Here is a 19712-nt window from a genome sequence, read left to right on the forward strand (position 1 = left end):
AGAGTGGTACACCTCTTTTGAACTGGAAGAAATAGAAATATCAGATGAAAGAAGAGAGATTAGAATTTTTTCAACCATAAGATCACTAAGTGATGGATTATTGCATATTGTTAATAAACAGAAACTTAGCTTCATGGATAAAGTAGCTTAAAAAGCATAACCATATAATTTGTGAACCAAGAATAGATATTCTTGAGAATGAAAGGGGGACACTATTAATAATGTTGGGGGGGGGGGACAGGCATAAAATGCGACTATCTCCAGCAAATCATAATATATGCTCTTTCTATCTAAAGTTGTGCAGAAGATACCTACATCAATAAATGCTAAAGTGATTGGCAAACAGTGGTAATTAAACGGTTTGATGAGCAATTTCAGAAATTCCGCTGATGGAGCTGGAACTTGTAAAGGTGGCTAGCTGTTTATTGTACTCTATGGTATACTTGCTTTTTGGTTTGGACACTCGATGTTCTTTTGCTGTTACTACTTTAGTTTGAAGCAGAATGTTTGTTCTGCACTTGTTTTATTTTGAAGTGTTTATGTGTGCCCGGAGAAAAATTTCAACCAGTGAAATTTTTATTATTCCTTTGGAAATTGGTCCCAGAGCAATGGTCTGGCTTCTTTTGTGAGGACCACAGTATTTTGATCCCAGTATATAATGAAAAGGCTCACTATATAAATTTAAGTACTGTACCCTCAAAGATGGTTCTGCTTATTGGTTAATAACATGGTACTGAAGTGACAGTATTCAAGATTCCACCACCTTGGGAAAAGCGACTGGAAATTGTGATTCTAGGAAATGTCTGAAGCCATTTTAGTCACAACTCAGGGGATGGGGTACTACTGGAAATCTAGTGGATAGAGGTCAGAATGCTCCCAAACATCTTACAATGCACAGGGCACTACCCGCCCCTAGAATGAACCGTCTAAACCAAAATGACACTAGTGAAAAGGCTCAGAAAGCCTGATTTACACCTTTCCTCACACCATGCTTTTCCTCATTCCGGGCTTTGCACATGCTATTCTCTTTGCCTGAAACACTCAAGCTCTCCTTCCATCCTCTGCCATTATCCTTCCCTCTTCCTTTTTCCCTCTCAAGTTAACAACCTTTTGATCATCACCCTTTCTAAGCGGCTATTAAGGCTCTTTTTCCCCCCAAATGAATATTACACCTTTCGAAAAATTACAAAACATTAAAAATATTAATAACAACTTATTTGTATGTGCTTAATTAGCCCTCTCGCCCAGAAGGACGGTTACCATAAATCTAATAGTCACTATTGTATTCCCAGTAGGTAGAACAAAATGAACACTCACAAACGTAAAGTAAGAGGGTAACCATCTCATTAGGTTGCAAAGATTAAATACTTTAAACTGTTAGTACCGCGCCTGAATCACTGTACTTCCAGAGAGACCGCGGCTCTGTAGCTAGTGCACAGGAAAGGGAATCTCTAGGTTTCATCTCGCGGCTTCCCGTCTGTTCTCCTAGCTCCGGGTCGAGGGAGGAATTCTTCCTCCTACCAAGTAATCAGCAATTGCTGCGCCTGCGCCTTCTTCCTCCGCCGTTCACCAGGTGCCAGAAGTATTTTCCCTCTTCCCATTGGCCCGTCAAGACCTTGCGCATGCTCTATATCTAGCACCGCCCCCCTCCACCGCGACCCGGACTCCAACCGAATATAAACCGGCCAACACGCCTGCGCGAGCGGGCGTGCCCCGGAAGCAGTTTTTTGGCCCTGTGACACGTAGCAACGGGGCTACTACAGGGTCTGGAACTGAGTTGGGGGTTATTTGGGGCCGCTGGAGGTACAACTGCTTCCGCCGCTGCCGCCCCCGCGTTTGGTGAGTGTCCCTGGTCTGTGGCACAATCTTTGGCTTCTCCCGATAGTAGTGCGGCTCGGCTTGTTGCCCTCTTTCGGCGCTTTTCTCTAGACCCTTACTCCCTTTTCAACTCCTTCTGCAGTGGTCTCAGCACCTTAGGCGCGACCTTCTAGGATTCTGCACTTTGCTGACAGGCCATCAGCCTTGGTTTGCAAGGAGACTGCCGTGTTGTCAGCTGTACGCCTCTGAGGATTCATCTTTTTTAACTGATCTTATAGATCCTTGTGGAGTCACCCCTCCCACGACCTCGCCCCTACCAAAAGCTTATCAGCTCCTTAAGATAGAAGTGTCTTCCACGGCCTCGACTTAGAAACTAGATATTTTCATACTCCCTTTCCCCGACCACCTTCCAAATGCTGCTTTCCACAATTACTGGGGAATAAATGTTTACTGTCTTCTGACTATTTGCTTAAGCAAAGTGCCACGAATGATTTCAATAGAGCCTTGGGCATGCTTTTTCTCTTCTATTTCAGATCATTTGCAATGTCAGGCTTTGAGAACTTAAACACGGATTTCTACCAGACAAGTTACAGCATCGATGACCAATCTCAGCCGTCCTATGATTATGGAGGAAGTGGAGGACCCTATAGCAAGTAACCTTTCAACTTTGGCGATTTATTTAGTTTACATTGCATTGAAAGCATGTATTCAGAATATTTGGTTCTGTCTCAAAGTGAATGTGTGAACGTGTCCCTTTTCAGGAATATGATTATTAATAAATTTCTGGAGAGATCTGTGATACTAATTTGAGTTTGAAGAGATTATCCTATTTAGAATTTAGTATCTTCTGCAAAATCTTCAGGTATGCCAGGGTAGAAAAGTAGCTTATTGAGGTAGTTACAGTATTTCTGTATCCTTTAAAATGAGGATGCAAGCTTCAAGTACCTAGAAATAGGCTACTGCATAGTCCAACTGGACTGTCAAAACCTTTTGATGGCTTGTGTGATAAAACAGTCCAACTTTCTGATTTTATCAAGTAATTGATATTGGCTTGTAATCCCAGCAGCTGAGGAGGCTGAGATGGGAGGATCATGGGTTCAAAACCAGCCTCAGCAACTTAGTGGGACCCTGACTCAAATTTTTTTTTTAAAGCAAGAATGGGGAGGTGGGGGATGAGGCTCAGTGGTTGAGTGCCTCTGGGTTCAATTCCCATTACCAAAAAAAAAAACAAAAAACAAAAGAAGCTACCAACTCTAATTGAAAGTGCTTGGTGACACTGTTTAAGACTGTTTAACAATGGAAGCTCCCTGTTATGAGTCATCAGGTGATTTTCATATAGCAATTGATAATCATTTTTATTATTGCTCACACTGAAGCAGACATTATCAGTTGCAGATTCAATAGGAAAATTGAAGTCCTTTCAGTCTGAACTGTTAAAAATAGATTGAAACTTATTATAGTATCTGGAGTTTGTGGCGAAAATATATTAACTGAAGGTTTTTTCCCAGTTTCTTCTAGAACTATCCTATCTTTAGTCTCTTAGAACTTTAGAGATAAATCTCATTGTTCTTCTGGCAAATGAAGGAGTTTTCTACATTAGGGTTCCTAAACATTTTTAGGTGGTCCTGGACCACTTTGAGAATCTTATGAAAACTGTGGACCCATTTTTCAGGAGTACATGCATAAACTCCCCAAATAAATGTGTATATAACTGTAGACAATCCATGTGTCGTGTGTTGTTTATCTGTGGATCCTGGATTTAAAACCCCATGAAAACTTTTCCATAATGAGGGAAAAGATTGTGTATCTAGTCAGTCTGTGAGAGGTGTGTAGTACTAGAATGCATTGCATTAATGTATCTGAGTGAAAGTGCCAATGATTTTTTTTTAAAAAATGCAGCCTCTCTATGGACCTTTTTGTAACCTATAGACTATTCATGTCTGATAAATTTAAGATGTAAATACTTAACCTGTTGAACAGTAGGGGTGAACATGTAAAAATACCCTCTATCTATGAATTATCTTTTTCCTTTTGTGTAGTGCTCAGTTACATACTTATGAGTATTTATCTCTTTTGATCTAATAATTGAGTAGAATGGGAAAATCATGTTTAGAGGTTTCCAATCATTAATTTACCTAAATATGTATTTTTGATGATTGCTTTGTGTATCAGAGGGCCAAAGATTGACCAGAGACTTAGCTAGTAGCAGTCAAGCATTGAAGAGCCTATCTCTATATGCCAGCCTGTTTTTAACCAAAAGATCTTAATGTTTAGATTTGTAGAAGTATTATTTAGATGCAATTTCCTAGGTCTGTCTACCTCAGCATTTCTTTTTTTAACCATCTTTAGACTTATAGAAGTATTCCATTTAGATTGTAGCCTCCTAAGTTTATCTACCTCAGCATTTATTTTATAACCTGTCCATATTTGTATCACTTAATAATATGTGCTGGGCACAGTGGCACATGCCTGTAATCCCAGCTGCTTAGGAGGCTGGGGCAGGAAGATCATGAGTTCAAAGCCAGCCTCAGCAAAAGTGAGGCACTAAGCAACTCAGTGAGACCCTGTCTCTAAAATAGGGCTGGGGATGTGGCTCAGTAACCACATGCCCCTGAGTTCAATCCCCGGTATGCCTCCCCCCAAAATAAAAAACAATAAATAAAAAGGTGGCTTATCTTTTTACTCCTCTTAGAATCATCTAATTGCAGTTCTCCATTTGGAAGTTGTATAGATATTCTGTTGCTAACTATTTTCATAATTCTATTCCAACCAAATTATGGGTTACTAAGCTTTGCTTCAGTATTTGTGAAGGTTTTTTTTTTCCTCCTTATGTAATTATATAGCCATTGCTGCCAGTTACTAAGTAAGGGTTTATAGATAATACTTAGGAAAACAAAAGGTGTTATATATTAGCAGTAATAAATATGTGTTTCTTAGCTTTATAAGTTGTGCTTTTCCACTTCTGTATGTATTTGAAAATAGATCTGCAACCTTATGATATTTTAAAACTTTATCTTAGCTTACCAAGTGTTATCTGTGTGGTTTGCTAACTTGTTAACAAATATCAGCTGATAACTCTTTGTTGTTGAAAATCTAGATTCAAAAGACATAATATTTGAATTGTCTTCAAGTTTGGCTTATTAGTCTATCATTGGCATTTTCCATATGATGTCAGCTTTAACATTTTCTGGTGTCTTCTATGGGTGCTTCACAGATATCACTGAAAACACTCATATACCAAATGAAACAAACAAAAACCATAAGTAAATATTCTTTTATCATAACTTATTTTTTGTTATTTTATTTTGGCATGTGTGATATTCAATAGATCCCACATTGTATTCTAGATACACTTCTAAAATATATAGCAACAGCAGTCATTTATGTTTTTCTCCAGTCACTTAAAAAAAAAAACAAAACACTGAGAGCTTTTGTTTTCATCTTTGACTTAACTGATAATACCTTTGTGGAATAAGAGGCTTTGTCTTTGTTCAACAACAAAGACATAAAGTACTTTTTCAGAAATTGATTTAGCATATGCTACTTTTCCTGCTGTTAAACTGTTGCTAATCTGTAAATATTATGTCTGTCATACCATGTTTTCCTTTAAAAGGAGTGAGTCAGTTTTCTTCCACAGGTCCTGTCAGAAAAGGGAGGTAGTAAAATGCTGCAGTGTTGTCTTTCTCATGTGGCAGCCTGAAGATGGAATGATGATGCCAGCTTAGAAATGGTCAATTGCTCTCACTGTTTCTCTTACTTACTTTTAATTTGTAAAATCTAAATTAGTATTTCTCAGTGTGGACGACAGACCCTAGAGGATCTTTGAGACTTTTCAGGGGGCCTTTAAAGCCAAAAGTTACTTTCATGGTAATACTAAGACATTCTGTATGCTTTTTAGATGTATTAACACTTGCACTGATGTAGTAAAAATGTGTTTGGTAAAACTGCTGTTATCTAAGTATAAATTATCACAGGAGCATCAAATTGTTCTAGTAGTTGTATTTTTCAAGGCCAAACACCTGTAGAAGAGCAGAGGGAGTCAGTTTCATTTAAGTATTCCCTTAATGAAGCAATAACATTTGTTGTTTTGTTAAATCCTGACCCATTCGTACACACATTTCTTTAATATCTTGTTGACAAAATGGGAAACAGTTATAAAGCACATCTATTACATACTGAAATTGTGGTATCTCTAAGACGCGCTCATGTACAATTTGAGTTGCAAGCTGAACCAGTTTGCAACCAGCTTTTTCATGGAGACCATTTTTATTTGAAATAATAGCTGACAAATTGCAGTTATTCAACTTGAGTGTTTAACAGATATATCTGAAAAATGAGTAACTGAGCCTGTCATTTCAAAGAAAGCAACTGACAGTATATATCTTCAATGATCAGTTTTGAGTTTTCAGGTGAAAGAGATTTTTTTTTTTTACCCTGAAATTGTCAGCTTCCTAATAATTAACTATTTTTCTGATGAGAACAATGATGATATTAAATATGATCTTTTAATATTGTAGAATAAAATTGTAGAATAAAATCTTTTAATATTGTAGAATAAAATGCCAAGTAGTTGGAAGATAAGCAAAATTAATAAAATTAATACTGATTTTTTTTTCTAAATGGCCAATGCATGATGTTTACAGAATCATGTAAGAATAAAGGAACCATTCAGAGTGTTACTTCAATGTAATGGTACAAAAAGTTCATTGATGGTATTTCAAGTTCCATGTTGCAACTTGAATTTTCGATGTGGCATCAAAAAGAACATTCATGATAATTCAAAAAGATTATTATAGTACTCTTTTTTTTTTTCCTAGATACATGTCTGCAGAATGGGTTTTCTTTAGGTACTTCACCTAAAACCACATATCATAACAGATTAAATTCAGAGGCAGTTGTAAAGAATCTAGCTTTTATTAAACCAGCCATTAATGAAATTTTAAAAAATACAGTGTGACTTTTTCAATACTTTTTTGGTTAGAAAGTTTTTCATAAAAAGGTTAAAATATAATGTATTGGAATTGTCACTTTAAATGAATTTATAAATATTTTAAATGTTTATTAAACATTTATTTTATTATAGATTTTGATAATAGCTTATTTGGGGTTTTCAATACATATTAAGAATACAAAGGGATTCTAATACCAAAGAGTTTGAGAACTGCTAGTCTGTATTGTTCATTTTGATTTTCTATTGAGTCACATTTCTTTCCTTCTTTCTCTCTCTCTCAGATATAGAATAGTCTTTTTAAAGCAGATTTTAGAAACCTCCATATGGAGATTTAGTTGTATTTTCATAGACTCCAATAAATCTTGACAAAGATCATCACAGGAAATGTGAATTCTTTTTGTAGTTCACCTAGCTAGCCCTGTTGGGTGGCGTGCATGTATGGACGGGTATGTAAGTAGAAATCAACATGTTTACATAGTGAAAAGGCTGTTAAGTTATCTTAAGTTATCTCCGATATAGGATTTTGAAGTGATTTTTATTACAATTGTTAAGAGTTGGCCACTGGAGTCAGAAAGCCTAGTTTTGAATCTAGGCACCACCGTGGGCAAATTATTTTAATCTAAATTTTAGTCTCCATGTCTTTATAATGAGAAATACAATATCTAATATGGTGTGACTTCATGGGTTATAGTGAGCATAATTTGAGAGAATTCACATTAAACACTTAAAACAGTGCTTTGCACATAGTAACATTTTAAAGGATTATGATTTGAGAATCACATTGGAGTCTCCAAAACGACTGTATGTAGCTAAACATTTAATGTTATTTTGATTTTCTTTTAGTTGAGATGTTTAATTAAGAGTTTTTATTTTAAAATCTCAATATTGCTGGCATGGTGGTGCACTCCTGTAATCCCAGTGGTTTGGGAGGCAACTTGGTGAGGCCCTAAGCAACTCAGAGAGACCCTATCTCTAGATAAAATATTTTTAAAAAGGCTGGGGATCTGGCTCAGTGGTTGAACACCCCTGGATTCAATCCCCAGTAACAAAAAAAAAAAAAAAAAAAAAACCCTCATTAGATTTTTGTATTTTTTGAAAAGAGACCAAAAAAATTTAATAGACTAAGTAATTTTTTAAAAAAATATTTTATTTTGGGAGCTGGGGTTGTGGTTCAGCGGTCAAGTGCTTGTCCCTCACTTGTGAGGCACTGGGTTCGATCCTCAGCACCACATAAAAATAAATAAACAAAATAAAGGTATTTTTTTAAAAAATTACTTTTAAAATAATTATTTTGCGTCTGTGTTTCTTAATACATAGCTAGATTAGGTACATTTTCCAGAATGTGATCAAACAGGTATTTGAAGGTGTGGCTTCAGTATCTTTTGGTTCCTTCTTGTCATTGTCGCTAAGACACCAGTGTTAAGGTATCTGTCTCCCTCTAAATCCAGGATTTTCTCTAGTCCAAATCAAATGAGACAATAGGTATACAACCACTTTGAAAATTTAAAAGTACTATTTGAATGCAAGGTGTACTAATAATGTTTTATTATATTCACAAAGATTTAACAAAAACAAACTTGATTTTTCCATGCTGTGATTTAAAATAGACTGTTAAAGAGATTTACTCACTTGCAAAAAATAACATCATGAGAAATAAAAGGATGATTCAATAGATACACAAATTATGTGGGAAATTATGTAACATGTAAAGTCTGTCATCTTAAGCTTCAGTTCATTCTCTTATGCATAAATTTATTTCATGGAATATTGTAATATTATGTACCTTCACTAAGAAAATAGAAAAGTAGATTTGTGTTTTTATTTGATGACATTCTAATATTTGAAAATGTAATAGTTTGTAAACTACTTAAAATACACTGCACAAATGAATACTGACATCAGGAAGATTCTATATAAAAGCATGTGACTTTTCAGTGTAGGTGATCAGCTTGATCTTTCAATCATTTCAACTAGTATTTATAAGCACTGGCAAAGTTAGTATCCTAGAAATAGCATGACCAAGACCTGTCAAATGAAAGTTTAGGAATTTCAAGGATATCAACTGTCAGTGAATTGAAATACTTTTGAACAATTGAACTGTGTTTGATTTGTAGACAGTATGCTGGCTATGACTATGCGCAGCAAGGCCGATTTGTCCCTGCAGACATGATGCAGCCACAACAGCCATACACTGGTCAGATTTTCCAGCCAACTCAGGCATATACTCCAGCTACACCTCAGCCATTCTACGGAAACAACTTTGAGGATGAACCACCTTTATTAGAAGGTAAGATTGGTTGTAACTTTTGATAGTACAAGTTAAATGTCTTCTATCTGAAAAGCATGGGACCAGAAGTGTTCTAGATTTTGAAGTTTTTCAGATGTTAGAGTATTTTTGTAGATGATAGAATATTTTTGTAGATTAGATTTCCTCATCCCTAATCCAAAACTCTGAAATCTTAGATCTTCCAGAATCTGAAATTTTTTGACAATTGTGCCAAGCATTCAAAGAGGTTCAGTTTTGGAGCATTTCAGATTTTGAATTTTCAGGTTGGAGATACTCAACCTGTACTTTAGTATCTAGCTGGTCAGTGAAAATAAAACTTAATTTTGAGGAGATGTCCTTTCATTAAGAAAACAATCATATATGAAAAAATTTTTTCAACTTAGGAGCTTTTTGTAGGGGGGGGGGGGTTACTGGAAATTGTTGAACCCAGCATGCTTAACTCTTGAGCCACATATTTAGCTATTTTTTGTATTTAATTTAGACACAGGGTCTTGCTAAGTTGCTGAGGCTGCCTTCGAATTAGCAGTTCTCCTGCCTCAGCCTCCCAAGCTGCTGGGATTATAGGTGTGCACTATCATGCCTGGCTAGAAGCTCATTTTGAACAAAGTGTATATGAAACCACATTGGGCCAGAGGCAACAGAATTTTTTTTGTTGGTGTTAACTATTACTAAAGTATATCAGTTTGTAAACATTGACTTTAACTTCGGATTATTGAATTTTATCAGTGAAAGAAATGAAGGAAGTAACAGTAGAGATTATTGAACATGGAAATGAACTAATAGACTGATAATGTTATTAAAAAATATTGTAGTTTTCAAGACCTACAGAGCAGTAGTTCTGACCTTCTTTGTGTGTGTGTGGACTAGATACCCTTAAAAGTCTAAAGAAAGCTATGAATACTCTTCTCAGAAAAATGTGCACATATGCATAGAGACATGGTTTTGTATACAATTTCATGGGGCCACCAGGTGTTCCTGAAGCCTTAGATAAAGAGCCCCTTACTATTACCACTGTCCATGTATTTTTTGCTGTGCAGTCATAGCTGAGAGATATAATGATTATCTGTTTCATCACATCTGGTACCCTTTCTAGTTCATGTCCTTTTTTCTTTTCCCTTAGAATTAGGTATCAACTTTGACCACATCTGGCAAAAAACACTAACAGTGCTACATCCATTAAAAGTAGCAGATGGCAGCATTATGAATGAAACTGATTTGGCAGGACCAATGGTTTTTTGCCTTGCCTTTGGAGCCACGTTGTTACTGGTAAGTTTTTTAATTTCATCTCTCAGATTTTTAACAATCTTTAAATATTCTATTAAAAGCCATTTTGAAATTTTGCTTATACCTCAAGTCTTTGATGTGTTTTACATAGCATTGAGTTGTTCGAATATATACCTATTCATCATTTCTACATCAGTAGAACCATGAAGTGTATTTAAGAAGTAATTTCTTATTTCAAGAAGTGGTCCAATTAGGGAAAAAACAAAACCGTAAGGAAAAATTACATAATATGTGGCTTCAGTCCCTCAATCAGGCCCTTTACTTCCAACTTTGCAGGTATTAACAATGTTCTCTACCTGTTGCTTTGTCTTTTTTGTGTTGGGAATTGAACTCAGAGATGCTTTACCACTGAGCTATATCACCATCTCTTACTATTTTTTGTTTTAAGACAGGGTCTCTCTTAAGTTGCTGAGACTAGCCTCAAACTGGTGATCCCCCTGCTTTTAGCCTTCTGAGTCACTAGGATTTTAGGTGTATGCCACAGCACCTAGCCTGCTTTGGCTGTTTTTAAATGATAGTATTTTTTTGCTTATTGATTTTTAAATGCTAGACCTGGTGGTCAGTGTTTTGTTGTTGGACTCATGATTACTTTCCTAAATATATTTTACCTTGTAATGAATCAAAACATTGAAGAACTGTGGGATTTTTCCACCCTATCTTCCAACTCCCAAGAATGTTAAAGTATATTGAGAATGAAAAGAAACATTTTAAAGATAATTATTACTGTTTTATATTATATCTCTAAATTGCAAGAGATAAATAATGTAGTGAATAAAAATGGAATTTTTACAGAAAAGCTGGGCTTGAACATCTACTTTGTCCTTGACAAAGTTATTTAATCTAACTTCAGCTCCCTCTGATAGATAACCCTGTGCTGCCTACCTAACAGGATTGTTTTGAAGATAAAATAAGACTGGTTATGGCAGAACAGTTTGAAAAGTTAAAAGCACTACGCAAGTGTGGGATTTTATTATTGCTACATGAATGAATTCATCAATGAATTCAGCTGGCTTTTTCAAATTTCCACACTCTTAATGAAGTATTTACAAATATATTTTGTTATAAAAATTCTAAGGATTTTTCATTTTGCTATATGAAATGTAGAAGAATTTTTAAGATTAAATCTTAAATGAGAAGAAAATTTGACAAACCAGGGTCTTTTTTAAGGTTCCTGTATAGACAGGTTCTAGTGATGGTGTGACATGAATACAGTGATTTATTTATTTTTTTTTAACATACCTTGACTAGTGAGGTAGTTCTAATTTACCTACTTTGCTATTCTAAAATTGTCTAATGATGTCTTTTACCAGAGCAGAATTAAGGTTTTGTTGTTATTTGGTCAGAGAACTGTAAAAAGTAACTATTTTGGAAAATAGTGAAAGAAAAAAATGTTCCATTATATTCTTGCCTTTTTTCCTCCTTTCTCCACAGAGCCCGAGCTTAGTGCTTATCCTGACTTCTTTCCTCCTAGCTCTGATAATATGTATTTAAAGTAATTAATAAAAATTATTTCTGCTGTTAGAAAGATTATGGCTACATCTGCCAATGAGAATAAATTGCTTTGGAGCATTTGGGGTGAAATCAGATGCCTTCAAATGATTATTAGTAATTCAAGCATTCTGAATGCCTTTCCTTCATGTCTTTGTGATTTATTTGCTTAAATTCAACCAAAGTTCTTTTTTAGAAATCCAGCTAGCTTAGGTAATTATACAATGATTTTGTCCTTTTATTTGTTCAATTCTGTGCCAAGTTCAGATGTTACCTGGAAAATGGAAAATTAAATATCTGTATTGGGAGGTGATACCACTTTAAGCTTAAGAAGTATATAAAAACTAGTCTGTTCTTATACTTCCCTAAGTGAAGAATATGTATATCTTCAGATTTTGTTGATCTTGAATTCTATATCTTCTAAATGTACTCTTTTAGAAAGGAAATTATGTCAAAACGAACTTATTTTTTTGCCTTTTAACCTGTTATCTTTTCTTTATCTGTAGGCTGGCAAAATCCAGTTTGGCTACGTATATGGGATCAGTGCAATTGGATGTCTAGGGATGTTTTGTTTATTGAACTTAATGAGTATGACAGGTGTTTCATTTGGTTGTGTGGCAAGTGTCCTGGGATATTGTCTTCTTCCCATGATCCTACTTTCCAGCTTTGCAGTGATATTTTCTTTGCAGTAAGTACTGATCTTTATCTTGGGATTTAATTGACCAATTCCATGTAGTAGGATTCATCTTATCTTCAGTTTGAAATCACTGATTCAACAAACATATTAAATAGTGGCTCTTGTAGGTAAGAACTTTGCTACATGCTTTTGGGTGATGAGCAATGAAAATGGGAATAAATTTTAAAATCTTTTATGAAAGCTCGTTTTACCTATGAACAAGAATTTTACTTGTTTTGTGTTTATTCACTTAGCAGGGTCATAGCAGTAATGAATAATTGTGATCATTATATCACACGCAGGAAAGTTTAAGTTGTTCATCTTAAAATTATGCTTACCCTTCTTAATATGCTTTAGATCATATCAAATTGTTTGACACCTTTGAGCATATGTGAAATGAATGAATAATAAATACATAGTCTTGATTTGACAGCTTTATAATTGAAAATGAAACATACTCTTTTTATGATAAGAGGCTATTATGAATCCCCATGTTCTCAGATGTACTTGTATATAGCTTTAAATATGTGTACTTTTTAAATGATCTTTTAGGTTAGATTAAATAGAAAGGTCAATTACTGTTCATGAAGTTCCTCCTTGTGGCCAGTGTGCAAATTCTTTTTCAGTAATTCAAGCACCTCCTTGTGGCTTATACTGGACATTACCAATGATTAGGCTTTATTTCAGATAGATGGTCAAAATGAATGTTTAGGAGAAGAGCAGTAGGAAAAATTTGGCAAGATAATGGCTTTGCAGCATTCTGCCTTTGAACAAATGCTTCAAAAGAAGCTGCTTTATGCTTGTGATTTGTTAAGAATTAATATATTTATATTTGAATTTTATAGAAGTTGCTTTTATACTAAAATGCTAATTTTCATCCAGTAGAGTTTTGCTTCCAGGGGGCATTTGACAATGTTTAGAGACAATTTTGATGTCATAGCTGTGGGCAAGCAGGAATGGTAGTATCTTAAAGTTAGAAGCGAGGGATACCTGCTGAATGTCCTAATAATGCACAGAGTAGCTTCTACAACAGAGAAATTTTCAGCCTGAATTTCAGAAGTGCCATGATTAGGAAATCTCATATTTTAGAAGAGCAAAATGTGGTTATAAATTAGCTTTTTAACACATGAAATGATTCAGCATTATTGAATTTACTGTGAGGTACATTTTAACATTTGAAAAAATTCTTGATTATTTCTGAATATGTCTACATGTGGATTAAAATGCTTTTCTTTAGAACAGGTTATTGTAGTGTTCTTATACAACTAACCTCCCCCCCCCCTTTTTTTTGTTACAGAGGAATGGTAGGAATCATTCTCACTGCTGGGATTATTGGATGGTGTAGTTTTTCCGCTTCCAAGATTTTTATTTCTGCATTAGCTATGGAAGGACAGCAACTTTTAGTAGCATATCCATGTGCTTTATTATATGGAGTATTTGCCCTAATTTCCATCTTTTGAACTGAACTTACTGGGATGTGGACGTCCGTGGGCCAAATACACAAAAAGAACCTTGAACTCTTAAATTGGACCAGCACACTGCTGCAACACAATTCTCTCGTGCAGATTTACAATAGACTATTGGAGCAGTGGAAGTAAACGTGTATCTTTTGTTCATTTTTATAGAACTTTGAATACTGTATTGGATTTACCTGCAGTGTGACTAGCTATAAGTGTTTGTGGTTATACAAATAAGAAGTACTATTTCTTTCCTGTTCTGCATTCTTTGAAAAACAACTTTTCTTCCTTACAAATTATATTACGATGTTTTTGATAGATTTTTATCAACTGTGGGAAACTAACCACAAAGCTGATAATCTTTCTTAAAAACAACCCAGTTATATATAGTAAACAAGATACAAAACTTATTGCAGAAATATTTTTCCAAGGAATTAGGAAAGAAAAATTACCTGTATTCTCAAATTAAGTACATTGAAACAACAAAAACAGGATCCAGGCGGAGTGTTGTGAGGTTGCACTTCAGAAGAATTGACAGTCCTGTAAATTATCTCATGAAAATTTTTTGCTAAAATTCAAAGATATGGGAAGTTCACAACAGACATGAAACGTGAACGGCTGTGTAGATATTAATATTATCTAAACCTGAACTGACCACATTATTGCTTAGTTGGGTCTCCACATTTTCCAGGAGAAAGAAAATCACTAACTTTTTTTGAGAAAAATATTTAAAATTTCACAATTTGAGTATTGCATTTATCAATGTAAAGTACATTTGATGCTTAATAATTAAAGTTTTCCCAATTAATTTTAACTGTGTTGTTGAGTTTACTTTTACTAAACAACTGTTCTTTGTGTCTCATTTTCTGTAATTAGGGTTTGATCTTGACTCTCCACCTTAGATTTAAAAATAGAATTCAGTTAGTATAGAATCAGAAAAAGAAGATTAAATGAGAAGAAATTTATTTTCTTACATTGAATTTATTTGATTTATATTTAAGCTTTCTTACCAGATAATCTGTATGAAAATACTATGCCCTGTATATTGACCACTGGCTTTTTCTAGAGAAACTGCCTCTAATTCTAGATAAAGTTCTGTTACACTTATGAGAAAGTCATGGTATGGAAGAAAAATGTTATTTAAACAAAAGCCAAACTGATGAATTGTTTTTTAGAGCAATTTTTCAGGTGTAAAAGGAAGTTGAGGTAAATTAAAACACATTTCCTATAAGATCATAAGTTCTAATTTCTGTCATCACATAAATATGTTTTTCTTCATACTTAATCTTCAGGAGAAACGCACTTGCTAATAGTTTGGGTTAGAATAATATATTTTATTGTAATATTTAAATAGTATCTTTACCTTTTTCAGTTTTTTAAATACAGTTCTTTTAAGGCAATGTATGAATGCCTTCTGTTAATATTAAGCTCTCAGGAATAAGGTAGATTATGCTTTAGAAGTTAAATTCACTCTTAGTTAACACTGGTCATTATCAGCCATATTCCCCAAATGAATAATATTGCTTTATTATTTGTTGCCTATTCCCACAACAAAATAATTTTTAAATTGTTGTACAGATTTTTGTTGTTGTTTTTTATTTAGCTCCAAAATAATAGCATGTAAAACCAGTTAATATGTAGCTCTATCAATATAGCCATACAGTGAAATTCCATTTAATGCAAGAGTTTGCTTGGTTATATGAAGAGTCATGTATAGCCAATATTTCCCTTATAAAATTCCAAGTCAAAAATATATATAGCCATATTTATGCATACATTAAAGAATGGTAATCTGTGTCTCAAAAATTGTGGATTTTTTCTTTTTGTCTCATTGGAATGGATTTCTGTTTCTTATGTACCAGGTTTCATATCTTTAATGCCCTTTTTATGCCAAAAACATACAAGTACCTTTAAATACTAGAAACCCTCAGCTCAGTTCACCCAGTGATTAACATAAATTAACTAAAGCTCACTATGGGGATGACAGATTGACACATACTATATCTCATTCCAGGTCATGTTCTCAGTAAGTGGAGTGGCAAGTTAAAGCACATTACTGTGTTATTTACTTGTGAATGCACACATGCCAAGGACATGTAGTTAATTTAACACATGGTGTATATGCATGTTTTGTGACTTTACTACCATACTGTATTCATACTTTTTAAGAACTATTTAGTTTTGTTGGAAAAGGCATTCTTTCTTCAGATATAGTAATGCATATGCAAAGTTCTATAAATCTTGAACTGCTATCCTTGGATACTGGCATCCAATCAGAGAATTTTTTAAAAATGTCTAATTACAGGACTTTGGCTAGAACTTAAGTAGTACTGTATAATTGACAGTGTGAAAGTGTGTATTTTTTGACCTTGATAGGCGTTATTTAACTTCTTCAAAGCTAAGAAAGATAAATTTTTTCAATGTTAAAATTATCTTTGTTGAATTAGGCCCCAACTTCCTTAATAAGACTCCTATAGTGCAAGAAATAAAATCAAGAATCTATAAATGGGATGGATTCAAACATAAGCTTCTCAGCAAAAGAAACAATCAGTGAGGCAAATAGAGAGCCCACAGAATTAGAGCTACCCAGTTTCAGTTTTTACCTACCAAAAAAAAGTTAATTAGGTTTAAAATTATATACTCCCCCCACCATATGAATGGGGACTTTAGAGTTTGAATAGCACAGGAAATGTAGAAGTTAGAATCTTATTCTGTAGGGTACTTTCATTCAGTCATGGACAAGTAGGACATAAAAACCATGTTTCAAGATCTCTTGTCATATAGAGCAGATCTGAGGTAATGACTCAAGTCAACCTGTTTATCTTGCCCTGTGGGAGGGGAGATTATATATACATATATGTATATATACATACACATGCACGTGTGTGTGTATATATACATATATATACACACGTGTGTGTGAGTGTATATATACACACAAAAAAACATTTATATAACAGTGTTTAGTCTTTCATAAAATAGTGTCTGAATTTTTCAAAATGTAGCATCTCCCATGGCAAAAGTCTTAACAGGAAGCATGCTTGACAAAAAAAATAGCACTAAGCCATTCTTTAAAATGCTACCTGGAGCAAGCCTCCTATTCAAATAATGCCCCAAGTTAGTTCTCACAAAGTATCCACTGTCACATTTTGTGTTGTCATGTCAAATTTCAACTGCTAGTTACTAAGTGATTTCAATATTTATAAATTTCAGTTTATTTGAAAATAAAAGCTTAAATTATGAAGTTATCTGTATTGAATGATGTGTGTGTGTGTCAGAATATGAACTTTAGAAATGAAACATTTAGAATCAAGCAAAAACATAAGTACCTTTTCAAAAGTAGATATATAAAAGTTAACAAGAATCTTTACTTTTGAGAGTGTATTTAGCATTTTGGAGAATGTGTGATAATAGGTAATTAACACAAATATCAACATTTATTGAAAATGCCTTAAGGAAGGATAGGTTGGTTACATTTTAATGAAAGAATGCTATGTCATTGACTTTTCCAGTATATACTGTTTATTTCCAGCAGTCTAAATAAAACCTATCCTTGCCTCTTCTACAGTTGAAACTGCTATTATTTTATACCATAATGAAGAATTTTTTAAAATTAACTCTGTTTCTGCACCATACAAATTACTGACACTTGAATTGTAATACTGTTACTTGAATTTTAGTAAGTTACTTTGTTCATTGCCAAGTAAATATCCATTTTATAACTGGATGATAGGTAAAATGAAACATTAAATATTTAAATTGTTAGTTTCTAGGGAATGGCAGGGTACTTAATCAAAGATATATTATCATTAATATGCATCTCAGGATGATGACCCTAAAATCAACAAATGGTGACTATAAAATTTGATAGTATTCAGTTCTGATGTTGCATCACAGATGGAAATATTTCTTCTGCTCTTGTGCACAAAGTTCCTACTTTGTTAATGAAGAACATTGCTGATGGAGCACAATGTCCTATGTTTGTGCAAATAAATTAAGGTGATTACATACTCAAATGAGGACTAATTAAATACAGAGCTGTTCTAATTTAAAAGCAAAATACTTTCTTGAGCACATTAGGTTCTAAAAATCAGCTAATACATTTTTGTGAGCTTAACTAATTAGGCTTACCTTGCATATATAAATTTGGTTTATTTCTGAAACTAGCACTAAATCTGGGAATAATTTGCAGGGTGAATAATTATGTACTAAGGTGTTTTTAGTAGCTTTTCAACATTTGTGATATACACAATTTTAACCAAGTACTGAATGGTAACATGTAAAATGCTTGTAAATTTTATTTTTTCACTTAGTTGGCTTACTCTGATTCTCCCAAAAGTAAGGAAAACAATATGGTTATTTTTTTCCTAGATAAAATGTAGTTCTGAAAATGTCTTTATTATATTTAATGACATTTGCTTGTGGATTTCAGTTTTATGGTCTTCTGTAGTATCGGAGAATTTGGTAGAGTCTTACCTTTAAAGAATGATCTCAAAACCCCTTTTATTTTCTGTTTTCCTTTTCCAATTACACCATCACCATGATAAAAATGAATATTTCTATATGGCAACCTGTTTCAATGTGAATGACCTTCAAAAACATTATGCTAAGTCAAAAAAAAGCCAAATATAAAGGACTTGTATATCATATTCCATTTAAATTAACTTCTAGAACGTGCAAATAAATCTATAGATAGCCAGTTAGTATTTGTCAGGAGGTCATGGTGGGAATTGACTGCATTGAGCAAGAGGGAGCTTTTTGAGTGGCCATAGTTACACAACAGTATGTTTACTAAAACCTGTGAAGCACATACTTAAAATAAATTGTGTAATACTCCATTGTGTATAGATGCCACAGTTTTTTAATCCATTCAAATCACATCGGTTACACATCCACATTTTTACACATTTTTACATAATACCATATTAATGACTGTTATATTCTGCTACCCTTCCTATCCCCCACTATCCCCCCTCCCCTTCCCTCTCATCTTCCCTCTCTACCCCATCTGCTGTTGTTTAATTCTCTCCCTTGTTTTTTTTTTTGCCCCTTTCCCCTCACAAACTCTTATATGAAATTCTGTGTAACATTGAGGGTCTCCTTCCATTTCCATACAGTTTCCCTTCTCTCTCCCTCTCTCCCACCCCACTCGTCTCTGTTAAATGTTAATCTTTTCCTCATGCTCTTCTTCCCTGTTCTGATATTAGTTGCTCTCTTTATATCAAAGAAGACATTTGGCATTTGTTTTTTAAGGATTGGCTAGCTTCACTTAGCATTATCTACTCTAATGCCATCCATTTCCCTGCAAAATGTGGATGTGTAACCGATGTGATTCTGCAACTTGTATTTGGGGTAAAAATGGGAGTTCATGACCTATTTGAATCAAATGTATGAAAGATGATTTGTCATGAGCTTTGTAATGTTTTGAACAACCAATAAATATAAATAAATAAATAAATTGTGTAAGTAAACTTTGAAATACGGAGAGGGAAAATAGGAGATAGAGCAACTGCTAAAACATCTAAAATATCTTTGTAGAGTTAGAGTTATAAGTCCTCCCAGTGACTTATATACACATTTGAATACACAGTACACATTTATTTTTAAAGTTTTCATTATTGAGATAAAATTTGTATAAAAAATTCACCATTTTAGAGTATGACTAAGTGGTTTTTATTATACTTACAGGGTTGTACAACAATTACCACTATCTTAAGAATACTTCCATATCCCCAAAAGGAAACACTATAC

General features: G+C 33.9%; 1 protein-coding gene across 1 annotated transcript; it reads left to right on the forward strand.

Moving 5' to 3' along the window:
• The first annotated feature begins 1704 nt into the window (after positions 1 to 1704).
• On the forward strand, positions 1705 to 14064 carry Yipf5 (Yip1 domain family member 5). Its single transcript, XM_076855952.1, has 6 exons — positions 1705 to 1839; positions 2352 to 2471; positions 8884 to 9056; positions 10177 to 10322; positions 12335 to 12516; positions 13802 to 14064. Exons 2-6 carry the CDS (start codon positions 2362 to 2364, stop codon positions 13962 to 13964), a joined length of 774 nt encoding a protein of 257 aa, XP_076712067.1. The 5' UTR covers positions 1705 to 1839; positions 2352 to 2361; the 3' UTR covers positions 13965 to 14064.
• The last annotated feature ends 5648 nt before the right edge of the window (positions 14065 to 19712 follow it).

The sequence above is a fragment of the Callospermophilus lateralis genome, chromosome 5, assembly GCF_048772815.1.
Source record: "Callospermophilus lateralis isolate mCalLat2 chromosome 5, mCalLat2.hap1, whole genome shotgun sequence".
NCBI classification, from domain to species: Eukaryota; Metazoa; Chordata; class Mammalia; order Rodentia; family Sciuridae; genus Callospermophilus; species Callospermophilus lateralis.